The following is a 26,990-nucleotide window of genomic DNA, read 5'->3' as shown; positions in this document are numbered from 1 at the left end:
CCAAGAGAATGGGAGTTTAGTGACCCCCCACTGACTGGGTCAACTAAGTAGTAATTACTTTTATATTAAAGTGATACACAAGGCTATCTGCTAAAGGCTTCAAGCATAGAACACCAGTAGTATCAACATAGATACCGTGAACGTTTCTGTAGGGCTAATAAAAGGAATATTATCCCTAGCTTTCAGCAAACTTAACGTCTCATGTTTTCTTAGGCTAAATCAGAAAGTAAGCAATTACAGGAAAGTTGCAAAATCTGCTCTTGTAGAATCAGCTTGAAATGTAATTTCTGTCCTTCCTGTTCTCCTCTGCTTGATCTTGGGTAGCTCCTTTCTGTTACATTTATAAGCAAAGCCCTTTGGCCACTCCGTTTCCATACCATCAATATGAAAAAAAAACCACACGCTTGTAAGAGAACAAACGTTTTCATCTCTTTGCTTTTGCAACTCCCTTTGTGTTGTGTATAGGATTATAAGCCATTATACATATGCTTCCATTTAGTCTTTGTCATGCAAAACAGGAACTGGGGCAGCTGAGATAAAAGAAACTGCAATAGAATGAACAATGAGTGAAAAAACTAAATTGCTACAGGAGAAAATTTGTGAGTATTCAAGGCAGATGAGGGCAATCATTCACAGAGTGCAGACCCCATTCTTTCAATCCAAAGTGATAATTGGCGAAATGCACCCAATGGCCATTCAAAACATACTTTGTCGAAGGCGATGTTAATGAATAGCATGATCAATGAAAGGCCTGTTAGAATTTTTCACTTAAGGAAGGGACTAGTGGACTTATGTGTATGTTTCATAAATTCTTCTCCTAATAGAATATGCTGTGCGGACCCACAGAGCAAAGGTAAAGAGCAGAATCTTCACGGCCCGTGCATTTCTCCCAGTGCATCCGCAAAGCCATGTCATCAGGAGGCTTCTTCAAGCTCATGCTTGCATTTGCTTATTCATCTTTCCATGTGGATATCCCTCAGGAACTTCTTCTAAATTCATTGTCTTTTTCCCAACCAGTAACAGCATCCAAGAGAGCGACCCGACTGTGAGCTATTCTATTCTCAGCCTTCTCCTGTGGGTTTGATCCAATTAAAATGGCCCTACAAAGCAATTGGAAGGACACCAACTCTGTGTCCAGAAACAACTGAGTTCAGCCTCTTTTTATAACTCCAAACTGCTGGGGTTTTGGTTTTGGTTTTGGTTTTCCTCAATTAAACATAGTGTGTCTTGAAATAACATGTTTGAAAGTCATGATCTCTCAAAGGCATCTTCTGTCACCGTTCAAACTTTGACACACTCCCATCATGTCTTCCTAGTTTTAGATCAGTTATACGGTTTCCCACACTAAGTGTTCAAGCCAAGTTCTCTTTATTAGTTTTATAAGGTCCACTCACTCTGGTACCCCACCCATGACCCTCATCCTCTCTACCAGAATCATACTTCCTCCAACTCTACCCCTACCCATGATCTGTCCTCTACATCACTACTAAGCATATGGCTCTGAAATGCAAACCTAAAGTTTCAGCTGGTAAACTGCTTCAGAAACTTTCACTTGCTTCGTGGTAAAATCTCACTAAAGCCCTGAGCTTTCAAGTGGCCATGATCAGGTATGGTCTGCCTCCTTCCCATTGATTGTAAAAGTGCCTGTCCTTGGGAGATGGACTATGCAATGGTGGACTACTCCTTTTGAGGTTGTAATGACAAATCAAAGTTTGATTCCAGTAAATGTCCTCCCAGGGAAGTCATGAGTGAATTGCACTTCCTTACAGAGAACGGGGAAAGGGTTACTGTACTGACGTGAGTTTGGGTAACGCCAATGTTGATATGCTAGAAAATCTTTACCGAACATGAAGGATGACTTCATCAAATATCATAGAACAGCACTATACCACCTACCCTACACGCCAAGGCCATACCAAATTAGTGCCGAATTCAGTTCATCTGGTTGGCAGGAGTAGCTGGATGTTCAGTGAGTATCCTGTGATCTTTCCTGACTCCCGTGGGAAGCATCAAAGGTCAACAAGCCTGGTTAAGATGAGCCCTGGCAACAGACACAGCTGAAATTGTGATGATTGGGAGTATTTGGTTTGTGTCCTCTACAACAGCATCCCTCCTTGCAACACCATCTCATTGGTTCACCACACTTCACCAAATATTCCACTTCGTACAAACAGCATAAGTCTACTCAGATTTATTTCTTTACTCCAAACTTCTCAGTACCTCATCCCCAAACTTAAAGCAGTGTCTCTTGGCATCTACAGTGGTGGTTTTCCAGTGAGTTGAAAAATCCTGCTGCATTTTATTCTTCTCAGGCTACACTCAGCCCTCATTTCTCAATGAAGACAAATTGAAATAACCATTTCTACACATGATCTTGTATTTCAAAAATCAATCTTCAAATGCCCAATGTGACCGAGTAAGATCCATTTTTAATGGGTTTCTTCCTCTCCATGGCATTTTACACACGGGGGCAATAGTGTATCATCTTTGTGTCCCACTGTCTATCACTATGTGCATCCACATATGCTTTGATTAACAGTACAGCAACTGAAATACCTTGTTTCTTCCTTATATCCCATATTGTAAACATATTGATTTGAATGGATAGTGCAGAATTGGATTTTTGTTGTTGTAATATGTGTTAGTTAAAAACTCATCATTCTTCCTCCACAGATTCTTCCAATGTATCAAGTTCAGTTCCTTTCGGGAGCAACATTACACTCACTTCCTTTTTTTTTTTTTTTGTCCTATTGCTACTGTGAAGAGTCTTTGCCCAGGACTCTGTAAATCAATTTGTTTCAGTATATGGAATGACAGTCTTGCTTTTTCTTCATAAGTGACTGTTTTAAAAATATTCATGTTTACTCATGTTTTGTGAAGATCTATATGTGGTAGATCATGTTGTAATCTTACTTTAAGTAGAAATGTAGATGAATGGATTCTTTTTAACTGTTGTTAGGGCAAAGATTCTAAATTAGATATACAAAACTGTTCTAGAAGATAATGAAATCATGAGCAAAACACAGGAAAAGAACAAATTATATAAGAAATGTTAGCTGAATTTCAATAGAATTATTAAATTAGTGTATTATGAAACAAATATCTGTAACATGTTTAGATGCCTGTAAATTATTAGATGTAGAATGTATGAATTCTATACACAAAAGATCATCAAATCAATTATTATATTTTGAGAAGTTTTCATGTTCTAAAAATACCTGAATCATAAATAATGCATAATTTAAAGAAAGTAAATGGAAACAGCATTTGTGTGGGCAATTATTCTTCTCTGGAAGAGAGAACGAGTGTTGGATTATGCAACCTGGCTAGGGAGTTCAGTACATCTGTATACTGGAAAGTCTGAGAACCCAGAATTTTCTCAGTTCACATGGTTGGATGCTACTCCTATCCCATTCTGGCAATGAAGGTGTGGGTAATCCAGAATACCCTGTGACCTAAGGTGTGTGTGTGTGTGTGTGTCTGTCTGTCTGTCTGTCTGTCTGTGTTATGTGTGTGTTAGAGAGAGAGAGAGAGAGAGAGAGAGAGAGAGAGAGAGAGAGAGAGAGAGAGAGAGAGAGAGAGCTTGTGCCTGGTAACAGTCTAGTCTCTCACATAGTTGCATAACCACATTTCTTAGAAACAGACTGATTCTTTTATTCTCAATCTCAATTCTTGTGATTTCTCTTCCTCTGTATAATCCTGCATTGTCTCCTCAAGAAGACCAAAGACTCAGTGTTCTTATGTCAGTGAACAATGGCAGCAGCAGCTACAGATAAGACTTGCTCATAGCAAGGAATGAAAAACAGGCAGATGAAACCTAGTCATCCTTCACCCTCAGATATCTCTGTGTCCAAGTTGAGCCTGAAGGTGCCAACAAGTCTGAAAGGTACTATTACCACTCAGTATTATATTTCAAGAAAGACATGCCTAGAGCCAACCACAGGCATGTCTCTTAGTTAATCCCACCTTCCAATAAAACTAATAACCTTGCTTAAACATTATATTATTTAGCTACAAGGTACTCTGATGGGTTGAGCTGATAGCTTGGTGAATAAAGTTTTGCCACATAGTATGAGAACAGCATCTATATAGAAAAATCAGGATAACATGGTTGTTCTATCCAACCCTGTTTTTGCTGTGCCCAGTAATCTAATATACGGTATTCCAGGGCGGAGCTAGCTAGCAAGACTACGGAAAGTTGTGTGACCTTCCGGTATAGTAAGAGATGTTGCTTTACTAAATAAATTAACTAGTGAACATGGAAGATGCCTGAATCCAACCTCTGCCTGTACACATATGTGAACATGCATTTGCACATACGTGAGCACATAATACAAGAAAAAAATCAGGGATTCTTAGTGTCAATTGTTTCTAATATGGAAGAACATTGAGTCTGTGAGTATACATGTATATTCAAAATTTATCAACAGGTGTGCAAAATCTGCTTATAACGTCTTAAAACGTCTAAAGCTTTTTATTTCTTTGGGTATCTTATGGGTTATTGTAGCATTTAAATGCTATGGCATCAGTATTCTTTCTCCCACATGTTTACAGCTGTGCTTTCTTCATTATGTTGGGGAAGCTTCACTACAATATTGAAAAGTGATAAAAATTGTTACCACATATTTTCTCAAACTTTAAGAGAATAAACACCAAATGCCTCTATTAGTTTGGTATATGCTACATGCCCTTGAATTCAGAAATATCCCTCATACTCAAATTTGATCTATTGTAGCATCAACATTGAGTAATCTACTTGTATAAACATCCCACCAGTTTTGAGGTCATCTGTGAGGCCATTCTACCTTGTTTGGTTTACCTGTTCTGATTCTAGAAGGGAAAGCAAGAAAAGAACCCAGTCAAAAGTATACTGAATAGGTCCATAAGTGGGCAAGGATCTGACATAGCTATAAAGATTTTCCTTCTGTTTTGTATTAGTTGATTTTTGTTGGAACAAAATCATCCTCATAGATTGTATTCTTGGTCTTAATTCTTTGATGTTTTCTCCAGAGATGGTTAAAGCTTTTGTCATCTCACCAAGTAACATGATTACATTTATTCAATAAAATATGAGTGAATAAGCCACAACATGGTGGTTAGTATATATGTCACTGTTTTATGTCATTTTATGATGTACAATACCACTTAAATATTTAAACTATTTTTAGAAATATTTTATTTCCATAAGAAAGAAATGCATCATATTAAAAAAACAGGAGAACTCAAATTCTTAAATTGTATTCTTCTTTATGAACCATCAGGTTTCACACTGCCTTCTCTACACCAACTCTAAAACACAACTTGCAGGCTCTAATTGTGCCAGAATTACCTAACCTAAAGCCATGTGTACTTTTTAGGCAGGACTTCAATATCAGAAACTTATTCAGGATGAAAGCCTACCAAGGTTGTAACTACTTAATTATATGTAATTCCAATCCTTTTTAGCCTGCATGGTGACCCCTGGTCCATTCTGCTCAAACAGTTGGTCCTTTGGTCCGTATGCAATTTCATATGAGTAAGAAAGTTCCAGGGTTTTACGTGAGGCACAAATGTAGAATCATGTTTTATATTGCTTCAGCAAAAGCAATTGAAAAAGGGAACTTTGGGGAAACTTTCAGTAAAGCTGTGTTGGAGATAATCCATCCAATTGGAAACCTTTCAAACAAGAACTCCTAGAAAATATATTTAAAAATCTATCAAGATATATATATATATATATATATATATACATATATTATTACTTTTGGAAGCTCACAAATTCATTAGTATATAAACAATCATGGTTAATAGAATGCTGTTTATTATGCTTTGAGTGAGTTTGTTATTTTTTTTCATCTTGTTTATCTGGTGTTGTTTCCTATTACTAGGATATATCAAGAATATTTCTCCCTTTTCTTTCCTCCCTCCTATGGCTCCCATATATTCCTTCTTGCTCTCTTTCAAACCCATTACCTCTTTTTTTTAAATAGTTGTTATATGCATATGCATGTATGTGTTTTCGATTTAAGGGTTTCAACAAAATCAATTAACCTTTAGTTTGAAAGATTCATATTTGTACATTCACTTATTGAACCAGAAGACATAAGACAGAAATTCTTTAGAAAAGAATGATGAGAGTTGCTCCTATGAGCGAAGAGCTTCATCGCAACCATCTGTGGACCCTACTGTCCTGTTCATACGTGTGTCCTGCTGGTCTTACAACAAAAGAAGTCACAATTCATACTTGTGTCCTGCTGGTCTTACAACAAAAGAAGTTCCCTGCAACCATCCATGGACCCTACAGTCATGACGCACGCTGTGTCAATGAGTTTGTTTGCTACTTCTCTAGAAACTGTTTCTGCTGCTTTTAGTTTTTCCAATTGCCCTTGACTTTCTTGACACGCAGCACACCATGTGTGACTTGAGGCCGGTTGAAGAGCACAGCCTCATTATATCAAAGTGTAAAAACAGCATGATGTGAACATTATTTGAGGAGCACAGGTAGAGTTCCCATGTGATCTCACCAATAGAAAAGAATCATAATTATTTATATCCAGAGCTTTTTTCATACACATGCATATTAGAGGAAGAAACCTTTTTTTTTAATCTAAGAAGTATCAAATACTAATGAAGCATCAGTACTGCTCTGTTTGGGATAGGATCCTCCAGAATTATATAGCATATACATTTAAAAACACTAAATTTGTATTTTATATTTAGAGTATGAATTAATAGGAGCTAATAATGCATGATGATAAGAAGTCTTTGCAATGTGTCCGAGGTCCTTCTGGATGTCCATTGAATTGAATTTTCAGCAGAAAAAAATGAGCTAACAGATGCAAATCAAATGCCAGATCTCAAACCCCTAGACAAAGTTGTAAGTACTTCAGGGTGCATAAGTACAATGCAAATAATTCTGGAAGTTTGTGAGCAAGGAAAGGTGTAGAACCTGTCTGAAAACAAACAAAAAATAGACTCTATTGTTTTTCCTCTATGTATTTGAGACACTTGTAAAAAGTATGCATTTTAAGAATTCAACAACACAGGTAGAGTTTTATGAGAAACATACTCATGGATGTTTTTAATTATTAATAACAAAAATAAACTTTGTACAGTTTCACAAATAACATAATTAATTTTTAATTATCTGTGATTAACAACTTGATGTGGGCTCCCAAACAATTTCCTGTGATACTCCAAAATAAAGGTGCATAATTTTTGTCAAGACAATATTCTTTGAAGTGCAATTCAAAGTTCCAAGTCAAGTTGCAATTCCTTCTTATACACTGGCTTTAAACTGCATTTCCTGCCCTGTGACATATGGAGTACAGAGCACCATGAGTGCTTATGCCTTACTTGAGAATTATAAGCATTGGCACTAGAGGTGATGCCACTTTCTGTTATGAATATAATTGGAAAATGCCTGCTTAAACTGATAGGTCAAAATCCCTTGTTGGATTTTACTTATCATGTTTGTGAGGAAGATGTACCCAGTTCATTATTAGTGCTAACTGTGAAAGTTTGACAGTACGATTGGAGAAAATTTCCCATGACATGTAAAGAGAGAATGCAGGCAAGTAGACCTTGTATCAAGCACACAACTACCCTTAAAACAACAATGACAACAAAACTATTGTAAGCTGTATTAAAATCTCACATATACCAGTGTCAGGTGTTTTTACAGCACCGGAGATTATTAGGAGAATCCATTTCAAGAGGGTAGGTCATGTTAATATGTAATGACATTACTGTTCAAGTATCTCTCAGGCTATTATTCCATTTTGCAGCAGTAACATTAAATCACTGGAACTGGAAACTGTAAGAATATACCCTTTCAAGCATGTTACCTGTCAAAGCTAATGTATGAAGAGAGAAGGAAGGAGTGTCGTGGTATCCCACTAAAACTTCTGCTTCAAATTTGCATTCTTGCTTTCCCCAGCGTTCTGCTGACTCATATGTGTGGCAACACATAGACTGGTATGAATTTAGACTGATAGCAGTCTTAAAGGAAGTATTTTGAATATCAAAGCAATGGACAGAGATGTCTAGCTCTCTTTATGTTAGCGGTTCAAACTTGAGGTCATGGTCAATGCCTGATACCAGAGAATGACTGGAACACAGAAACATGGAGTTGCAACGAGTTAGCATTGGGTTTTAAGTGAAAGGATAAAATAAGAATACTTCATAGATGAAGATCTCTAAGAATTTATTCAAAGAGGATGGAAATTCAATAACTCTCAAAAAAGTATCGTTCCTTCATGTACCTTCACAGTCTCTCTCAAAGATATCACTCTAGGGGAAAGACACTGGGAACCAATCTCCTAGCCTGTCCTTGAGCTCCCAGAACAACACCAAGGCCTCCAGCACCCTGAGCAGTCAAGAGTCAACAAAAAAACCTCTCAGACCCAAAAAATCACAACTGTCAATGTTTAGTAATTATCTCTGTAAATAGTTAATACTGTATAGAGTCTGAAATAAAGTACAAAAATGCAAGAGGTTGGTGATCCTAATTTAAAAAAATATGGAAAATAAGAATTAAATTTATTAAAGTCTTTAGAATGTTTCCAGATGATATCCATCCTAAGGCAATGAGGATGAATTTAGAGGATGGGGACATTCAAAAATGATTAAAAAAAATAGAAGAAAAGTCTAAATGTTATTCTACCCATTTATTAAAATCTAAGATGATCTTAGATTTTAAGCAATGAGGAAAGGATTTTAAATTTAATATGCATTTAAAATAAAATAATACTTTGGGGACCGTGTTTGGAAGATTCCTGAGAATCTCCCAGGCTGAGCTAGGGACATTAATTAGGCAGCTGTGGTCAGGACTGATCATCAGGGCTTCAATGAGTATTAGAAAGAAATCTCATGAAAACAAAACAAAACAGAGAACCAAGTCGTAAGAGACAGAAAATACCAGAGCCTTTAATACTTCTCAGGTAAACTCATAATGAAGAGCTACTTTTACATGATAATTAATTTGTTGCTATAAAGACTGAACAATTCAATTTGCAGATATTTGATTTATTTTCTTGGTTTAAAAACACAACATCATTATGGATTATGAAAAGAGCAAATGATTCATTAGTCAAAATTTTATGCTATACTTAAAATTGGTTTTGTGCGTTTTTCATACAGGATAATTTCTTATGATAAATTTTGCATTTGGCTATTAACTTTATTTGAATTATGTATTGAGACAACAAAATTAAATTAGTGTCCTATATCTAAAAGATACACATCTAATCACAAAGTGTATCACTTATTATGTTCACAGTTAAAACTAAAATATTTGAAATAACTTTCTAGGAGGAATTATTTATTTTGGCCCATGGTTTCAGAGAGATTCTTCTGTTTTTCCCCTTGGTCCTTGTCTTAGAAACTTTGAGAGAGTGTAGAGTGGCAAGGGAGGCTGTTCAACTCTTGACCATCAGCAAGCAGATGAAAAGATAAGAAACCACCAAAGACTTAATGCCAATAATCTGTATCTTTTAGCTATACTCCACCTCCTGAAGTTTCTAAAGCCTTCCACATAGGATCACCACCAGCTGAGAACTGTATCCTAAACTTGTGAGCCATCAAGGGAAAAACTTCATAATATATTACATTTATTTTTGTCATCCCAAAAGACTTACATCCATCTCATAATTCAAAATGTATTTGTCCATTTTCATGAGGGCGTATAGTCTAACAATTTAAATCATTAAACTATTAACTTGTTTTACCAAAATTTAAAATTTCTTCTGAGATTCATGATAACCCCTGTTTGTGAGGTACTCTGAAGTCAAAAGCAAAAATACAAAATACAAAGAGATAATGGTACAGAATGGGTCAGGATAGACACCTAGGAAATAGAGATGCTGCTAAAAGAAAAGCAACATAACAGAGATAGCATCGCATCCTGGCACTTACGGTTTCATAAATAGAACACGTAATGAACACTGTGAAGTCCCAAGGATGCTGGCATCTTAATTCTCTAGCATGCCCATTTGCAGAATCTACATGGCCACTGCCTCCAGCTAATTCTGGATTTCCTCATCTGAAGATTCGTATTCTTGGTTTGTCTAACAACACACGTATCTCCATATTTTCCTAGACTTAACCCTCCCAGCTCTACCCATCCCTTCTCAGAAGAGGCCTGCGGGAAACACTACACCAGCAAGGTATCCCAGGGAAAATCTCTTCTTGGTGACTAGTCTAATGTGAATGCACAGGTTTAGAGTTTGGAACCTGAAATGGATAGGGTTTGATCCGTTCTTGAAAGATACTCAGGGCAAATTTTGTATTGGGCCAAGGGAAACTGAAATGCTTAGCTTCTTTTAAATAGTTCTGATCTCTTCAGTTCAGTATACTTTCTCTACTCCAATAACCGCATGCTTTTTAGGCACAGCGAAAGAATTCCCAGTTTTTATCCTGTGTTCCTTTTTCTTCGTTTTCACTATAAATCTGGCTAAAAGAATCCATCAAGGACCATGTCGCAGCTTAAGTGCTTTTCTTCCTTGAAATTTACTCACCTGAATTAACTGAACCATTACTTTTAAATTTTGCTCTCTGACTGAACTGAGCAGAGCTCATATGAAGTCAAAGAGACTGAGTCCGTGAGAACAGGTCCATACCAGGTCCTCTGAGTATGTAGCATAGTTTTCACCTTAGTGTTTTTATGGTATTCGAGTGTAAGAACAAGTGCGTCTATTTTTCCTGTACCTATCTCTTTGGGCTCTTTTCCTTCTGATCGGTTGCCTGGTCCAGCCTTGATGTGATGGATTTCATTTCATCTTACTATATTTTGTTTCATTATATTTGGTTTCTATCTCATGGTAGCCTGTTTATTTTTACTTTATTTTATGTTTCCTTTGTATAAAATATATACAAAGTATATACAGGGTATGTATTCACAATTGCATATATACAATAAAATACATGTGTGTTGTATGTATACATATATACCGATGTTTATTTAAGTAAGTTGCCAGAACTTTCCAATGAGTGTTGTATTTATTTATTTACTACACATGTAAGGAAGAAAATCATACTGTCTACTGTGAGTCATCTTCTTTTAACTTTAGGAGCATTAAATACCATATTTCGTTTCTATAAATTTTTATTTAAATTAGAAGTTTTCTTATTTTATATATTAATCCCAGTTCCCTCTCCCTCCAATCCTCCCATGACCACCAAGGACCCCACCTGCCCCCCATCCACTCCCCAGGGAGTATAAGTCCTTCCATGGGAGTCATCAAAGTCTGTGGCATCATTTGGGGCAGGGCCTAGGGCCTCCCCCATGTATATAGGCTGAGAGAGTAACCCTCCATGGACAATGGGCTCCTAAAGACCATTCATTCACTAAGGATAATGCTGGTTCCACTGCCAGAGGCCCCTCAGACTGCCTTGGCCTCCTAACTGATACCCATGTTCAAGGAGGCTGATTCGGTCCTATGCTGCCTCCCCAGCTGTCAGACTAGGGTCTGTGAGCTGCCACTTGCTCAGATCAGCTGTTTCTGTGGGTTTCCCCAGCATGGTCATGACCCCTTTGCTCATCACTCCTCCCTCTCTACAACTAAATTCCAGGAATACAGCTCTGTGCTTAGCTGTGTATCTCTGCTTCTGCTTCCATCAGCTACTAGATGAAGGCTTTTGGATGGCATTTAAGGTAGTCATGCACAATGTAATGCTTGATGTAAACTCACATTGAAATAATGCTGAGTGTGTGAGAATAGTCACATGAGAATTATTCCTACATCACACTGGTGATTTGAATTTTGTCTTACTTTCACCCATATACTATTTTAGCAGCAGGGGTATATACTGGGAAAACAGATTTCCAATATAAGCTTGGTATGTCTGTGGATCATTATGGTAAATTATTTTTTTCTCCAGTACAAAAGGTAAGTATTGAACTATGATGTACATCTTTAATAGATATGTGAAAGATAGATAGATAGATAGAGATTTAGATTGACTTTGATAGGGCTTTCAAGTTTAAAGGAAAACAGTGAAGTTGCTAAATGAAGATTGTTTTATATGTGACCATGAAGAAAGAATTTATTAACACATAACCATGAACTTTAGGTCAAGGATGTCCCCAGTTCTATGTGGATTTTTGCCTTGTCGTTTGTGTGTGTGTGCTTATACTATCTGGTAAGGATTTCATTTGGTATTTTCTTTGATTTTTAGTTATGTGTATAAGTTTGTATTGGAGGAGGTTGTACACATGAGTGAAGGTGCTCTCAAGGACAGAGGGGGCATAGGATCTTCAGTGGCTGAAGTTACAGAGAGTCCTGAACCTCCTCATATAGCCCTATGAACCGACCTTGGATCCTTTGAATGAGCACTACATACTCTTAGCTGCTGGGTGTTCTCTTCACCACCATATTATCTGAATAAAACATACTGCTGATAAGTCATGGGGACCAAGAAATCTAAAGTTATGCAAAGTCTCTGTGTCCTTCATCTACCTAAACTCATATCACTTTCATTATATTTTGCCAATCCCATTTCACCGATGAGGAAAGTAGGCCTCAGAGATCAAGTGACACACAAAGCCAATCCAACCTCAACATCTCAATGTCAAAAGAAACAATTGAACAAAACAAAATAAATTAGCATGATCAAGGAACAAAGTAACCCCAACTCCTCCATGGCACAGAGCTTACATGTTGTATCTACACATGTTGCAATGGAAAAATTAAACCAAATCTTCTTCTCAAAGTTGATGAATAGAGATATTTTTCCTGGAAAAAAAAGTAACTTGTCTTTTCTACTGCAGCACATGCATGTTTCTTGTCCAAATACCAGTCTGGAAGTACTTAATATAGAATGTAAGATTGGAAAACTCCTTCATTTTGAACACTTTTAAATAGCTAATTCCCCGAGGCTGTTTATGAATCAGAATTTGTTGCTATGTGTCACTTTCTCAGTTTGAGCTCTAAAGTCAAGAAACAGTGAGGTTGAAAGAGGCTAAGGAAGAAAAATAAATCCAAATGAATAAATATGCAAGATAATTTGATCAGTATGGCTCCAGTCTCCTGACAGCCAGTGATATAGAGATTAACAATTAATAGGAAAATATGGTGACCTCATTCATTATCAGCAAAATTGCTGGTGAATTGCATAAGGTCCCTCACTCAGCTGTTTACAGTTGCTTTGGAATTTTATCTCATAAATTTCCTCAATTCTTGGGAATTTAATTTAATTCCTATTATACTATACTAAGAATTAAATACTATAAATGATAGAGGAAATTCAGACATTGTGAACCCCTGATGACCCTAGAATACACATGGAAAAGGAAACGCAGATAAATAATAAAAGGCAATTATGGGTAATTCATTCCACCATGAGGAAGAGCAGCAAACACATTCTCTATCTGTCTGTCTGTATATCTATCTATCATCTATAACTTCCTGAAATCATCTGTGTGTTTGTGTAAGTATAACATTTACAGAAATTATCTGCTTACTAATGTATCCAATCTTGCATCGTATGCCAGACTATTTTTCAAAGTAGTTATATTGTGCACGTAATTGTGAGCTTTCATGAGTTTCTGTGTACTGCATGCATGGTGGAGCCCACATAGGACAAGAGAGGACATTGGATGCCCTAGAACAGGAACTACAGTTGATTGAGAGCCATTCTACAAGCACTGGAAATTAAACTCAGGTTCTTTGGAAGAGCTGCAAATGCTCTTAACTGCTAACCCACCTCTCTAACACCAAAACGCAATTATATTAAAGAGCATTTTAATCATTAAATTCTTGTCTCAAATGAGTCTTTCCTTTAGGTTTATCAATGTTCTCTCCTTTGTCCTTAATGGAATTAACACAGCATTGTTGATGCTTACTCGAGAGAGCTAAAGGTTCGTCTCAATGCTGAACTCATCAGTCGTGTAGGTCTACCAGCTCATCTTTGAGGGGACACCCAACACACTGGCCTTTTAATGGTCACATAATCTATCACAGATAATAATGACAGTGATGGGTAGGTTTCAAATTCATAAGAAAACTTGACCTTATGTGACTTTTACTCTTTTCACCATCTAGGTAATTCTTCTGATTTGCTTGCTGTCTTGTACATTTCTTGTCTTTGAAGGTTCAGACTGACCAAACTTGGAAAGCCTTACCTCACAGTCTTCTCAGCCAATATTGCTGCTACCATCTTGATCTTTCTTCATTCTGTACTATGTCAATTTCTTCTCTTCCTTTTTTAGACTGATAACTTTATGAAGTGCATAATTTGTACTTTAAAATCATGGGATCCCAGGTACCTAATATGATATCCAGCATGCATGACTGAGGAAGATTTTGGATAACTTATCATATGGCCACTATGATCTTTAATGAGATGTAGACTATGAAGAATACTAGTAGATAATCTTTAGACATAGATAAGGTAATTTGAAAAAGCTAATATATCATATAGACCATGTCTCAGGACAGCTGGTATTGGGACCTAGACGTGTAGCAAAGTGTGTGTTGGAAAAAAAATGACCATCAAGTTTTCTTTATATAATCTAAAGCGTAGGAATCTTTTGCAAGATATTTAAGTATCTTGTGGAATTCTAAAACCATACAGAGTAGCACACATAAAATATCTCTATGTTTCATGTGTGGTTACTTGCCAAATGTAAAGAGCTATGTGACTTTCCCAAAGTTGAATACAGGATAAAGAAGAACCAAAAGCCAGGCACAGCCAAAAGTCGGCAAGCTTGTGTGCTGACTTATGAAACTTCTCAATTCATGCTCTTTCTACCATCACCTCATTACCTGTGTCCATCATTAAGGCCCTGAATCTCCTTGTGTGTTGTAGCTGTAGATATCCAGTGAAGTCATAGTGATGTACTATTTGTTATTGACAGAATACAGGACTCCAGCAAGGAGAGCAGAAAGGGACGTTTGTTATGTGAATTCCCAGTTAGGGTCCTTGCTATGGGTTAGGAAATGTATGCCTCTTCTTTTGGAGATATAATATGAACATGATATATTTTTAAAATTTTAGGTAATAATTTAAAAACATGAATTTTATGCTGCCTTTTTTTCAAACCTGTAGTCTTGGATCCATAATTAATCCAGTGATGTTTCTCTCTGCAGGAAAGCTGTTGTTACATCGGAATGCTCTGCTTTCTTCTTTTTATTCTACTGGTCACCTAATGCGTATTTTCTCCCACAGTCATCAACTTTATTGAACGGAAATTAATATAACTGTTAGAGCAAATAGTGAATTATTTTGCCTTTGAAATTCTCAATTTATTAAAAAGCCAGGAGCAAAACCTTTGGGAAATAATTTAGTGTTGGAAATTATTCTTCCCCTTTTCATTTAAGCACTAAGGGTTGGTTGTAGGTGTCTTGGGCATCATTCTTTGCTATTTTGTGGTAAAATTGATTTATTTATCAAATGCCATTCATTCTGAAAGCTAGAAAACTCTAGTTTTAAATCCACAGTTGGCATCTACGGCTTCTGGAATGATGATTTCACATTGTGTGGAAAATCTGAGTTAAAGTGCTCACTTCTTCTCTGTATCCCCAATATTGCACATCCACTTTCCACAGATGACCCACGGCACAAAAGATGAAAGTACGGCTTAAGTGCACCCTTTATTCCAGTAAGAGAAAGAAATAGTCACAAAACTTAAAGTTCCAAAATAATATTCTAGTTTGTACAGAAAACAATGTTCCTCATAGAACCTTTGTAATTTCTATAATTTTTCGACCATGATTGTACACTCAGATGTTGAATAAAGTGTTGAAAATAAAGGTTTTGTGAAATGGCTCCATAGATAATATGCTTGCAATGCCAGTGTGAGCACTAGAGTCCAGATTCTCAGAACAAGTGTCAAGGCCGGGACGGGAGGGCATGGTGGCTATCTGCAACCCCAGGACTAGGGAGGCGGGGAGAGGGCAAAATTGGAGCAAGGATGATAGCTGGACTAGCCTGAACTGGACAAATTCAGGTTCACTGAGAGACCCCAGTCCCATAAACGAAGGGAAAAATGATGAAGGAAGACACTCAGCATCAACTTTGAGTCCCAACACGAACATACAACTGCACACATGTGCCCCAGCATACATGTGAACACTATAGATACATGAATACCACATACAAATGCAAGAATTATTCCTGTAATAATATTTCTTTGCCAGAGCAGAGAACTTCATATTCCTTGGAGTTTATTTCATCTTGTTATCTATTAGATGTTAATCAAGTGATCTAAATGTAAATTAACATAGTTTGTACTATCCAAAACAGTCACAAACTTTTAAAGCATTTTTGTGAGCTAAAGACAAGGTACTTTGATTATGATAAGAATTCCAAATGAATTCATTGCGTAGAAAATCACACCTCCCAATTTATTGGAGTCACTTCTTGCTACAAATGGAAGGTTTAGGTTAGCAACCCAAATACTACTTGCAGCAAATTAATATTGTATATCTTTAAGTCTCCATATGTTAAAATCCTAGTAGGTGAACCAGACCCTCCTGTTCATAGGCGTAAATTTGAGTAAAGACAGTTCTCTTGGTAGGTGGGTTTGTAAACAAAGCTACAGATTCCTGACCAGCCTAAAAAGGGAAAAAAGTGAATACTTCCTCCTTTCTGTCTTCCAGTTATGTAATGAACTTCTCTTCTTCACAGACCAAACAAAAGCACTGAGATCCACATTTCCCACACCAAAGAATGCTTGTTATTTTGTTCTTCAAGTTGTTCCAACAGCCAGTGACCTGCCTGAGAACCTTGTTGACAAGCTCCACAGGTGTCCTGGCTTAGTGGTTGCTCAGGAGTGCTTTTAATAGATAAGCATCCTCTATCTGCTCTGGCAAAGAAAAATAGGGCAGAAAATCAGACAAGCATCTTCTCTAACCTGAGCTGAATACTTAACATAAGTCAAGGGCAAAGGAAGCATTCTTCTCTCAGTGCAATGAGGTGCCAGCAAATGGCTGCCCTTTCCTTTATGTTTATGTATTACACATAGAAACAGAAAACAGTGAGTTTGACCAGACAGATGAGAAAAGGACTTAAAAAGGTAATTTCACATATAGCACAAACAGAAACACTTTCAAATGCTATGAAGATGAATTCAATAATTGATATCACAGTGTGGGTTGAGCTTTATAACTGTTAGATTTCATATATTATGTCTTGAGATATATGGGAAGAATTACACAAACTTGAAAATACTATATAATTAATCTCAAGATTTTGTTTATAACTGTTTAAAAAGCAAAGGGTACAATAAGGCAAAAGTCTCTGCATGAACATACATACATTTTGAAATCCAATTTATGTATGCCTTTACTAGGAAGAATTATACATTCATTCAGAATGATGTAGCTGGGTCATAGACAAAGGCAAGATTACAGGAAGGAAATTCTTGAAGAGTAAAAGCTGTAATAAAATTAACAATGTTCCTGATTGTAGAGGACTGAAGACTTGTGTGAGGACATGGATCTGTCCACCAACGTGTCCTTTTCTTATAAAACGAACAACAATTTATGTGTTAAGACAACTTGTAGGCAAAACAGGAGCATAGCTTTGTATGTCTGTCTACAGAATGGGCTTGATTTCCTATGTGTGGTGCTGTGATTAATTTTTCTGGATGCTTTGACTATTTTATGCATACGTATTCCACTTTTACAGCAAATCAATGTTGAGATGCCCTTTAGTAAGGGCAAGGAAAAGGTGCTAGTGAGGTATCATGACACTTCCAACTGTCATAAACAAATGAACACACAGAGAACTGAAGCTAATGTCAAAACCCCACCCTGGTCCCAGGAAAGATAACCAAAATCTAGACATATACCGTGTGAGCTAAATATCCATGAAATGAAAGGATGAACTTCCAAATATACCCTATAATACAAAGAAGTCTCCAAAGCAGAATGTTATTTGGTAAGAAATATGTAAGCCCTTTATTTTCCAGGCTAAGGAATGCATATTCCCCAATGATAAAGCACAAAAATAAATAAATAGATGATAGATTAAAAAATTAATTCAGAGGGCTTTCATTGCACCTAATATCCATTTACGGTCTACTGAAAATGTGGCCTGTGTTGCAGAACAACAAGAACAAGGAAGAGAAATGAGTGTTGCTTTTAAATCCCAAAATGTCATGACCTTAAATTTCACCTGGGATCCTTGGCCTTAAACCATCTGCCACCAACCATTGACTGCGGCCTGTGATGAAGTACCCAGGAAAGACTTTGCATGCCACTTAGCCTACCAGGCACAGAAGGGAGTTAACTTCTCCTCTAAGTAGCAGGACCCTTTTGTGATAAAAGAGGTGCATATGAATTGGGAATAGTATTGTCTAGGGAAAACATTCCAATATGATGGATTAAGCAAATGCCTCATTCACAAATGCTATTAACTCTGCCTTATGAAAAAAAAAAACATGGGAGGCTCAGAAGAGTCACCATTTCCAGACTTAATGAGGCAAGAAAAACCTGTGTGTCCTCTTCAGGGTCATTGCCATTTAAAAAGTCATTAAAGAATTCAAGGTTAAATTTGGAGAATGACTATTTAGACAATACAGTGTAGAGTAATACATAGTGGAAAAAATATTTAACTCGAAATTCTGGAACCTCCATTTTGTTGTCTATCTTTGAATTTTTATTTTTCTTAAGGCAAGTATTACCTCTGCTGCTATATCCTCATAATTAATGGGTATCTCCTCAACATTCTATCTGATTTACAATAACTTTGCATTGTTCTAAGGAATACACAGACATCTCAAATTTATAGACACTTTAGTAGGCAAGTGAGAAAGAAAGAAATTAAGAAAGAAAGAAAGAAAGAAAGAAAGAAAGAAGACAGATAGGTAGGAGGAATGAGGAAAAGAGAGAAGCAAGGAAGGAGGGAAGGAAGGAAGGAAGGACAAAAAGGGAAGGAGAAAGAGAAAGAAGGAAAGAAGGGAGGCTGGGAGGAAGGAAACTATAAAATACATATGTCATCAGAAAATAGTTTCAAAGAAAATAACTAAATGTCAATTTGATATGGTACAACTAATCCTTTATTTACTAAGCGACTATTAAAGGTATGGACTTATATGAAATCCAAAGAAGCAATGAGAACTATTTGCAGAAAAGTGACCAAAAGAACTATTTGGTCATTTAATCACCAAATATTGTATACATGTCTGGACAAGAGAAAAGAATGTCTTCAATATTTTTCTGCTTCAGAGAAAGATTTTACTTCATCTTTTCTAAGTAATGTTTTCTCCTTTGAAGAAAAGGAATAGATTAATGAGGAATAGACAAATAAAAATCGCAATGAACTTAACTGATTTTTTGATAGTAATAACGACTATATAAAGTCTAAGAGTGTGACTGAGTAGTTAAGTAAAGAGAAATAACTTTAGTTAGGAGCATCTGAAATCAAAAGTAATGCTTTGTATTTTAAGTACCATATGGTTTATAAAAATACTGAGAATAAGATAATGAATCTCCAATCCTTAATGAGACATTATATTAATTCCTGGGAATTATGAAAGAAGAGGCAGAAAGAATGTAAAAGCTAGGAATGCCATACAATGCAATAAAGTCTGTATTCTGGACTGGTCCAATGCTGCTGTAGTAGCCTGCAGAAGATCCACACAAGAGCAAGCCATCTAAAACCGCAGTGTAAACACAGTAGATGATATCCATGCCCTACCTTATTCTGGGTAGCTACTGGCATTATTTGGTTGCTGCAGGTCAGGAAGTGGTAGTTCTTTATGGGGTAAATGGGGATTGGTAGGTGTTCCATGCTCCAGTGAGTGGCCCCCCAGCCACACTCATATGGGTAATGTATTTCTGAGACTGAAAGATTGAGTTCGGTTCAAGGGTAAAAATTCCCATTGCTGTCTTCTAATCATTATCATTTTATGCAGTAATACTAGCATTCCCAAAGTTTGTGCTTGATTTCAGAAAAGGACTTGGAAGCTTGGAGCAAAGGTTGGTTCTAAATATAACTCAAACTATTATTTGTTTTGCTTATTAATTTTACTGCTAAATTTAAGCAACTTCTTATAGGAAGATAGAGGTAAAGTTCTGTTACAGGTTCTATAGAATGATGTTAAATTCTAAAGTTAGATGTTATAAAAATTTTATTTAATTAGCTATTTATTGAAAAAATTCCTTCTCATACACTATATAAAAATCATGATTTCACCTTCCACAATTTCCTGCAGTCCTTCCCAAACTTCCATCCACCCAATGCTTTCTTAATAAATTTAAGAACCTAATTATATTAACTCATTTTGCTACCCATACATACTAAAATACATGCTTTTAAATTTCAAAGTAACCTCCATACTGCTGATTTTATAAATCCAAATATACATTAACAGAAGAAAAGACATGTAGCTGTAGTCTACATACATCCAATGGGATATCATTAAGCTTTGCAAAAGAAACTAATTTTCCCAAGAGCAGCAGCACAGATGACCTTGAATTCATTACTTTAAGATGCATAAACTAGTCTCAGAAGGGTGCGTACTTCGTGACTCTTATTTATGGAAATCAAATAAAAGTTGTCAAACACAGAAAGGCAGAAAATAAAATAACCATATCCAAGGGTAAGAGTGAGGAGGAAATAAAAAACTGATTTTCAGTGGTCACTGGGCTTAGTTTATGCAAGAGAATTTACCAAGGGCCAATGTACAGCACGTTGACTGCAATTAATAATGCTGCCTGGATCACATACAGATTTGTGAAGATAGCACTTCATGTCAAGTGTTGTTACCAGAGGGAAAGAAAGGGGAGCAGAGAGGGATGGGCGAGGAGCAAGGAAGACAGGGAGAAAGGAGGGAAAGAAGAGAGGCATGTGGGAGAGAGAGGGAGATGGTAGCAGGGTTGTCCTGGGTCATTGAGCTATCCAAGTACTCAGACAATATTGATGCAAAAGCAACAGACTCACCAAAACTATTCACATTAAAAAACCATCAAACACATTTGCAAGCACAATTACAAGTGTTATAATGGTCTTCTAGTTCATGAATTCAAATCAGATATTCTGTCTCATAATCACCCTAAAATTGATATTTAGATACAGGATTTTAGAAGATAACTATATCATCTATTTTAATTTCCCGAGTTTGTAATGGAAGAATGTTGGTGCAGTGTTTCTTTCCTGGAATCACGCTCTTCTTTAGGGAGTTGACTGCTATGCGGAGTAGCGACACAGAAGAACCCAGGGCCATCAGTTTGGAACAATACGGAAAGGAGGGTCATTTAGAGGCTCATTGTCAGGTTCCATCCCATGCATCCTCACTTGGTATTGCTGCAATCTGTGATGTCACATCTCAGTGAGAAGCATGTGGCCGGCAACGCTACTCAGCCAATGCCTGAGAAGGTGAAAAAGGCAAGAAGGGAGAAACAGCCATGCATTCCCCTTCAGGGACATGCCCAGTGGCCAACAGGTCTCCCTTCTGCTCTACCCCTTTAAGGATGACTCCCCGATAGTAGTATGTTCATAGGCGATGTTCCGTTAGCAGTTGCACCTTTGGGAACCATTTAAGTTATAAACTACACTGTGACGACAAGCCTTTGAGAAAGACATAGTGTTCTTTCAGGCTTGAGAAGGACACGGTAAGACTTATGAAGAATAGTTTGTCTTTAAATATGAATATGTCAGTAGTTCAGCAGTGACTTTATCCAGGATGAGTTTATGCCGTGTTATCACTCTTCTCTGAAAATTGAATGCAGTCTGTTCTAGTTTACCTTTTTGAAGAACTTTTAGTGATCGAACACCATGAAAATGTGTAAAACAGGAAAGCAAAATTGATACAAAAGCTGTGTAAATTCTCATGTTAAGTACTAAGGAAAGCTAGGCTTTGTGTAAAACCAATCAGAAATGATTAAAATGGAACCTCTTTGTTGAAAATACAAAACAGAATTTGAGAGAATTAGAATCTTAGACACAATGAAATTGCTAGTGTCCTTCTCATCCTTCTCATTTCTCTCCCTTAGTACAACACAACACAAATATATGAGTTCATGCAGAACTTGCCATATAAATCATGCTCAGATAAGAGTTTTAGTGAGATTTATCTTGATTTTTTTATTATCATTGTTGTTGATTGCTTGCTGGTTAATTTTCCTTTTGCCTTATCTCTTTGTTCTCCTTTTATTCTCTTTCCTTGTACCCTGCCCCTGTTTGGCAAGGTTTGGCTGGGCACTTATGTTGCTTAGGATAGCCCAGATTTCATCAGTCCTCTTGTCTCTGCTTCTTTCTCTTTTAACCTGTCAAATCACATACAGTTCTTGCCTTTTCTAGAGTGACTGAGCAGTATCTCAGTATCAGGCTGAATGTGGCCTTGAGCCAGATTGCCTAGTCTCCCCGCCCCTTCCCCAAGTCAAATTATTTTGTGGTACAAGCTTTCGCTCTGTCTCAAATCAGGCAGTCAGTACTCTAAGAAAGGGCGGCGGCGGCGTGTGTGTGTGTGTGTGTGTGTGTGTGTGTGTGTGTGTATGTGTGTTTGAGAGAGACAGAGAGAGAGAGAGAGAGAGAGAGCACCCAGCTCAGAACTGCTAGGTCCTGTGTAACAAGCCCGTGATCAGTCACTGCTTCTCCATACAGAGACAATCTGTCTGAGTGTTCATAAGAGGATGACTGTATTTGCTCTTGTCACCCAGAAGCAGAGTTACTTCCCTAAGAATCACACATTCTGAACTTTCCCTTAGCAAGTAAATAAAACTTCCCAAGCTTTAAAATTATTTTTCTGCTCGAATGAGCTTGCTTCCCTGATAGGGAATGGCATTATCTTCTCCCATCAACTGGCGGTTGCCTTTGCTTTCTGGTTAGAATACAATGATACAACGTCAAGAGCAGAAGTTCAGATTCTAAAACAAAGTCAAGGCAAACAACGCCTTTAATTAATGTTCTATGGAATCTCTACAATCCTGTCAGGATAGACAGGAAACCTCAGGACTGCTGATCTGAAGGTCATAGTGATCCTGGGAATGTGCTAACAAATAGAGACTCTAAATGTCTTTACTTAGGGGTGAAAGTCGGACACAAATTCTTTCTGTGAGAGCTGTAATTCCTGAGGATGAAGATGTCATCCGGAATTAGGCTGACGGAGGAAAATAAAATTTAAATACATTTCCTAACCATGTTTTCACTTAATTTTGATAGAAATGTATTCAGACTCCCTTTATCACAGCAATAAACACAGACATGGGATATCTATGTTTAAAACACCTTAGCCTAACATAATTTGTAATGGCTATCATTAGGAGTTTATGCAGAGCCCTGTTTTATGTCAGCCACGCTAGGATAATGTAGCTTGGGGTGCTCTTTGAAATGTGTTCATAAACACACACTTTCCACATGTATCTGTTTTGTCATTTATTCTGCAATGTAAACACTGTTATGGAATTTAGTCTAATCTTTTCTGGTTAATTCAAACATTTTCACTATGCTCAGATAAATGTAACCAAAGCCAGATGTTGGTCTCTGTGCTGAAAGAGCACACCCAATGTAAACATAATTTTACTTCCTGCTTTGTCTCTTCAGTCCAGATACGTGGTTCTTCACAGTGCTTCTCCTCTGCCGTGTCCTGGACCTCCCAGAATCCAAGCCTCCTTCCCCACCATTTTCTGGGTTGGTGTCTATCTTTAAATTCCTATTATGCTTCACCACCTCCAGAATGATGCCGCAAAGGGCCCCATTTCGTCTTGACAGGGATCCTAGGTTACCCATCTCTTTATTATCAGCTGTCTTCTTTATGGATTCTCAATTCAGCAGGTACGTCTTCAGGCTTCATTTGCTGTGCAGAATCCCGCTGCCCATCCTCTCGCTTCTGAAAAGAAGCAATGCCTTTAATGGATTCTGCGGACCCTCCATTCATTTTCAAGACTTCATTGGAGACGGCCATCTTTATCCTAGTGTCTCCTCGGGACTTGCCTCTTCTGTCTCTTGTCAGGCTTCAGCTTAGCATACTGATCTTTCACTCACGATGTCCCCTGGGGCTTCTTTTCTGCTGTAACCCACGTTTCCCTTTTCCAGCTCATTGACTCAGTCTACAACCCTACCTTACACGTAACTCTGAAAGCATGTGTTATGTTGCATTGTCACTGAATTTTAGTGTGCACGTAGGTCAATGTGGAGCGATGTGCACATGCAGGGAACTGCCCAAAGAAGTTAGAAGAAGACATCAGGTCCCATTGAGCTGGAGTTACAGTCTGTGTCACACTAACTTGGTGTTGGGAACAAACTCCAGTCGGCAAGAGCAGCAGATGCACTTAGACACCGGTCCATCTCCCCGGCTCCTCTGTTGTAACTTATTTTTTTGTTGTTTCATGTTATTGTTTCTTTCCTAATTCTTCATTATCTTTTATTGATGGCTACTAGTTCTTTGGGCTAAAGTATCCTATGAAAATAGAGTTATAATGTTCTAATATATTCATAAAGAGTGATAGATGTTTTAGAATATGTCACCTTTTAGAAATGCTCACATTTTATAAAATTTGTCAGTCGAAGACTTACTTGACGTAGGCACAAAAAAACTGTTGTGTTGTTGTTGCTGTTGCTACAAAACCAACCACAAGTTTTACAGGCAACCTTGGGAATGAGCGATCCTATGTCTTTCCTGATACATAGAATCAACTCTGAAATGACCTTAATTTTCTTAGATCTCACTTTGCCAATTTTATTTTAATATCTACACTTTGAATATTAGCTGATATTCAATGTGAATGTAAAAAGAAGAGTGAATGAAATATTCTATTGAATCTCTATGTGACATCAATAGATTATGTTTTAGGTTTAACACAATAGCTTTCAGGAAAACATATGGAGATTTAGTAGACTTAAAATTCCAGAACTTATTCAACAAGGCAAATAATAGAAAACCCATTATTTCCTGTATCAAAAGAGGTTCCACCTCTAGGAAAATGGGAGGAAAAGATTAAATGATGGCACTTACAGAACACAGCACTGACAACTATTATTTAAATATTCTGTCACTATCTTAATGTTGTCCCAGAATAGGATAAAATAGCTACATTATATAACTGTACTGTTCTCTCATCCAAATGCCATCTATAGTATCTGTGTGCATCTAATTCCTGAACTGTTTTAGTTCATAGACTGTAATTTTTGCACAGTACATTTGTAATTATAAGGAAAGCAAGAGATTATCTAGTTTAATGCCTCAGTTTTGTAATTATAATAGGTAGGAAAGGAACAGGAAGGAATCCATTTACTTAAATCAGGCAGCATATTTAGTTAAGAACAGAATTAGAGCAAAGAAATTGTTTCTCCCTCTCTAATAAAGCCATTTCTGTCGCCGCGGCTTTGGATTTGCTGGTTGTGCTGACGATGGCAGGCACTATCTAGGAACTGTTCTGAAAGGGCACCCTTTTCTCTCACTAGCCCTAACCTTGTGCTTATGAGCACCCCCACAGCCACTTGCCACTTCTCTATTCATCTAAACTGAGGTACACTTTCTGAACATCCTGAAATGAGAGGAACAAGGTTTCCCACCCTGTGCTCCCTCATATAAGCTCTCATAGTTTATCTCATGTTTCTTCAATACATTGGGGCATACTATTCAATATAGGAGGTGGTGGGTATAGACTTCAAATGGACACTTGAAACCTACTTATTCTAAGTGGAAATATGCTATAAGCATTAAACACATGTACTTTTAAAACAATTGGGGACTATATATATATATACATATACCTGTGTGTGAGCTTTTTCCTTATTGTGGCAGAGTGCCCAATGTAAACAACTAGAAGGAAGATTTAGTCTGGATCATTTAGACAGTAATGTTCATTATCAAAAAGAGTAAGTAGTGGAGAACATACACTCATATTGCAACAGTCAGCAAACAGAGAAACAGAGAGAATTCCAAGACCAAGCAAGACCTACTTCCTCTGTTGAGACCCACACCTGTACTTCTAAACATACCACCATTGTCTGGGGACCAGCCCACGGGAGACATTTCACACGCTAACAGTAACTTTCTCTTCCTGACCCTAAAAGATTCACAGCCATATCAAATGAAAAGTGCACTCAGTCTCCTCCTTCAATAATCTCCAATGTTTGTTTTCTTGGTTTGTTTTTACAATTGCAAATCTGTTCAGAAACACAACCTCAAAGTTTCTAAGACCTGAGGTATAATCACTTATCCAAGAGCCCCTATCAACTAAAAAAAGAAACAGTAATATTCCCTATATAGCAAGACACAGAACAGACATTCTGTTTCCAAAAGAGAAGGATAAAAACACAGCAAAGAAGAATGGTAGCAAAGCAAGAGTGGCATCCACCGTTAAATTCTGTGGCTCTGTTCTTGATATCCAGGGATCTTGATACCCTGATATGTGCTCTCCAGGGGTTGGGAGACTTGTTCCTCTGCCCTTCCCATTTTTAGCCCACACATCCTTTCTCTTAGAATGGCTCAATTCATTGTTGGCAACTGTCTTCCATGTTTCTGGCCTTTCACTCTCCCCGAGTCTCTATTGCAGATTATGCTTCTTCTATGCAGCTTCACGTGTCACCACTGACAGGCTGTCTGCAGTGATTCTGACTCAGTCACCTATTGTCCAGGCTTCCTCCTAAATGCTGTGTAGAAACCTCACAACCCTGTAGCGCTCACTCGAAAGCCACATGAATTCCACTTGTTTGCTGCCGAGTGCAACTATGAGTTGGGTCTCCTTCAACCACAGGGGTTCTGGGGCTTTGATCTGCTGAGCACATGGAAGAAATCTAAAGGATTAGAAGCTTCATAGGTTGCCTTGTGAGTAGAGTGACCCTTTTCTCAAGGGAAAGCCTTTCGAATGAGTTCAACATTACTAATGTTAAACCAGAGATGGGTGGGGTATGAACAACCCTTGAGAATCTTCTTTGTGATGTTGCAAAGGATTTGTCTTGTTTTAATGCCATCAATCTCTGAAAATTAACACACAAACAAAAAAAACCCCTCTGAATTTATTCTGTTTTTTACTTACTAAGTTTCTCAACTTTTTATGTCTTATGTGTTTTGTTTAGGTTTGTTTTGTTTTGCTTGTTTATTTGTTTTGTTTTGTTTT

The 26,990-nt window shown here is 37.3% G+C and overlaps 1 protein-coding gene across 4 annotated transcripts in view; it reads left to right on the top strand.

Moving 5' to 3' along the window:
* The window catches only part of Gpc5 (glypican 5), a 1,283,302-nt gene that overhangs the window by 1,116,490 nt on the left and 139,822 nt on the right, over window positions 1-26,990 (top strand). For 2 of the 4 annotated variants that reach the window (XM_040747188.1, XM_040747023.1), the window contains one exon: window positions 15,069-15,731. The exons of the other annotated variants lie outside the window; for them this stretch is intronic. Coding sequence is in view for 1 of the 2 variants with exons in the window: in XM_040747023.1 (XP_040602957.1) it covers window positions 15,069-15,070 (2 nt within the window). In the remaining variant the exon portion in view is untranslated. Of the gene's footprint in view, window positions 1-15,068; window positions 15,732-26,990 lie in introns of those variants that run through there. 4 annotated transcript variants of the gene reach the window in all.

Source organism: Mesocricetus auratus, unplaced genomic scaffold, assembly GCF_017639785.1.
Source record: "Mesocricetus auratus isolate SY011 unplaced genomic scaffold, BCM_Maur_2.0 Super-Scaffold_2245, whole genome shotgun sequence".
NCBI classification, from domain to species: domain Eukaryota; kingdom Metazoa; phylum Chordata; class Mammalia; order Rodentia; family Cricetidae; genus Mesocricetus; species Mesocricetus auratus.
The sequence above is the reverse complement of the archived record's forward strand: the minus strand, read 5'-3'. Positions and strand labels throughout refer to the sequence as shown.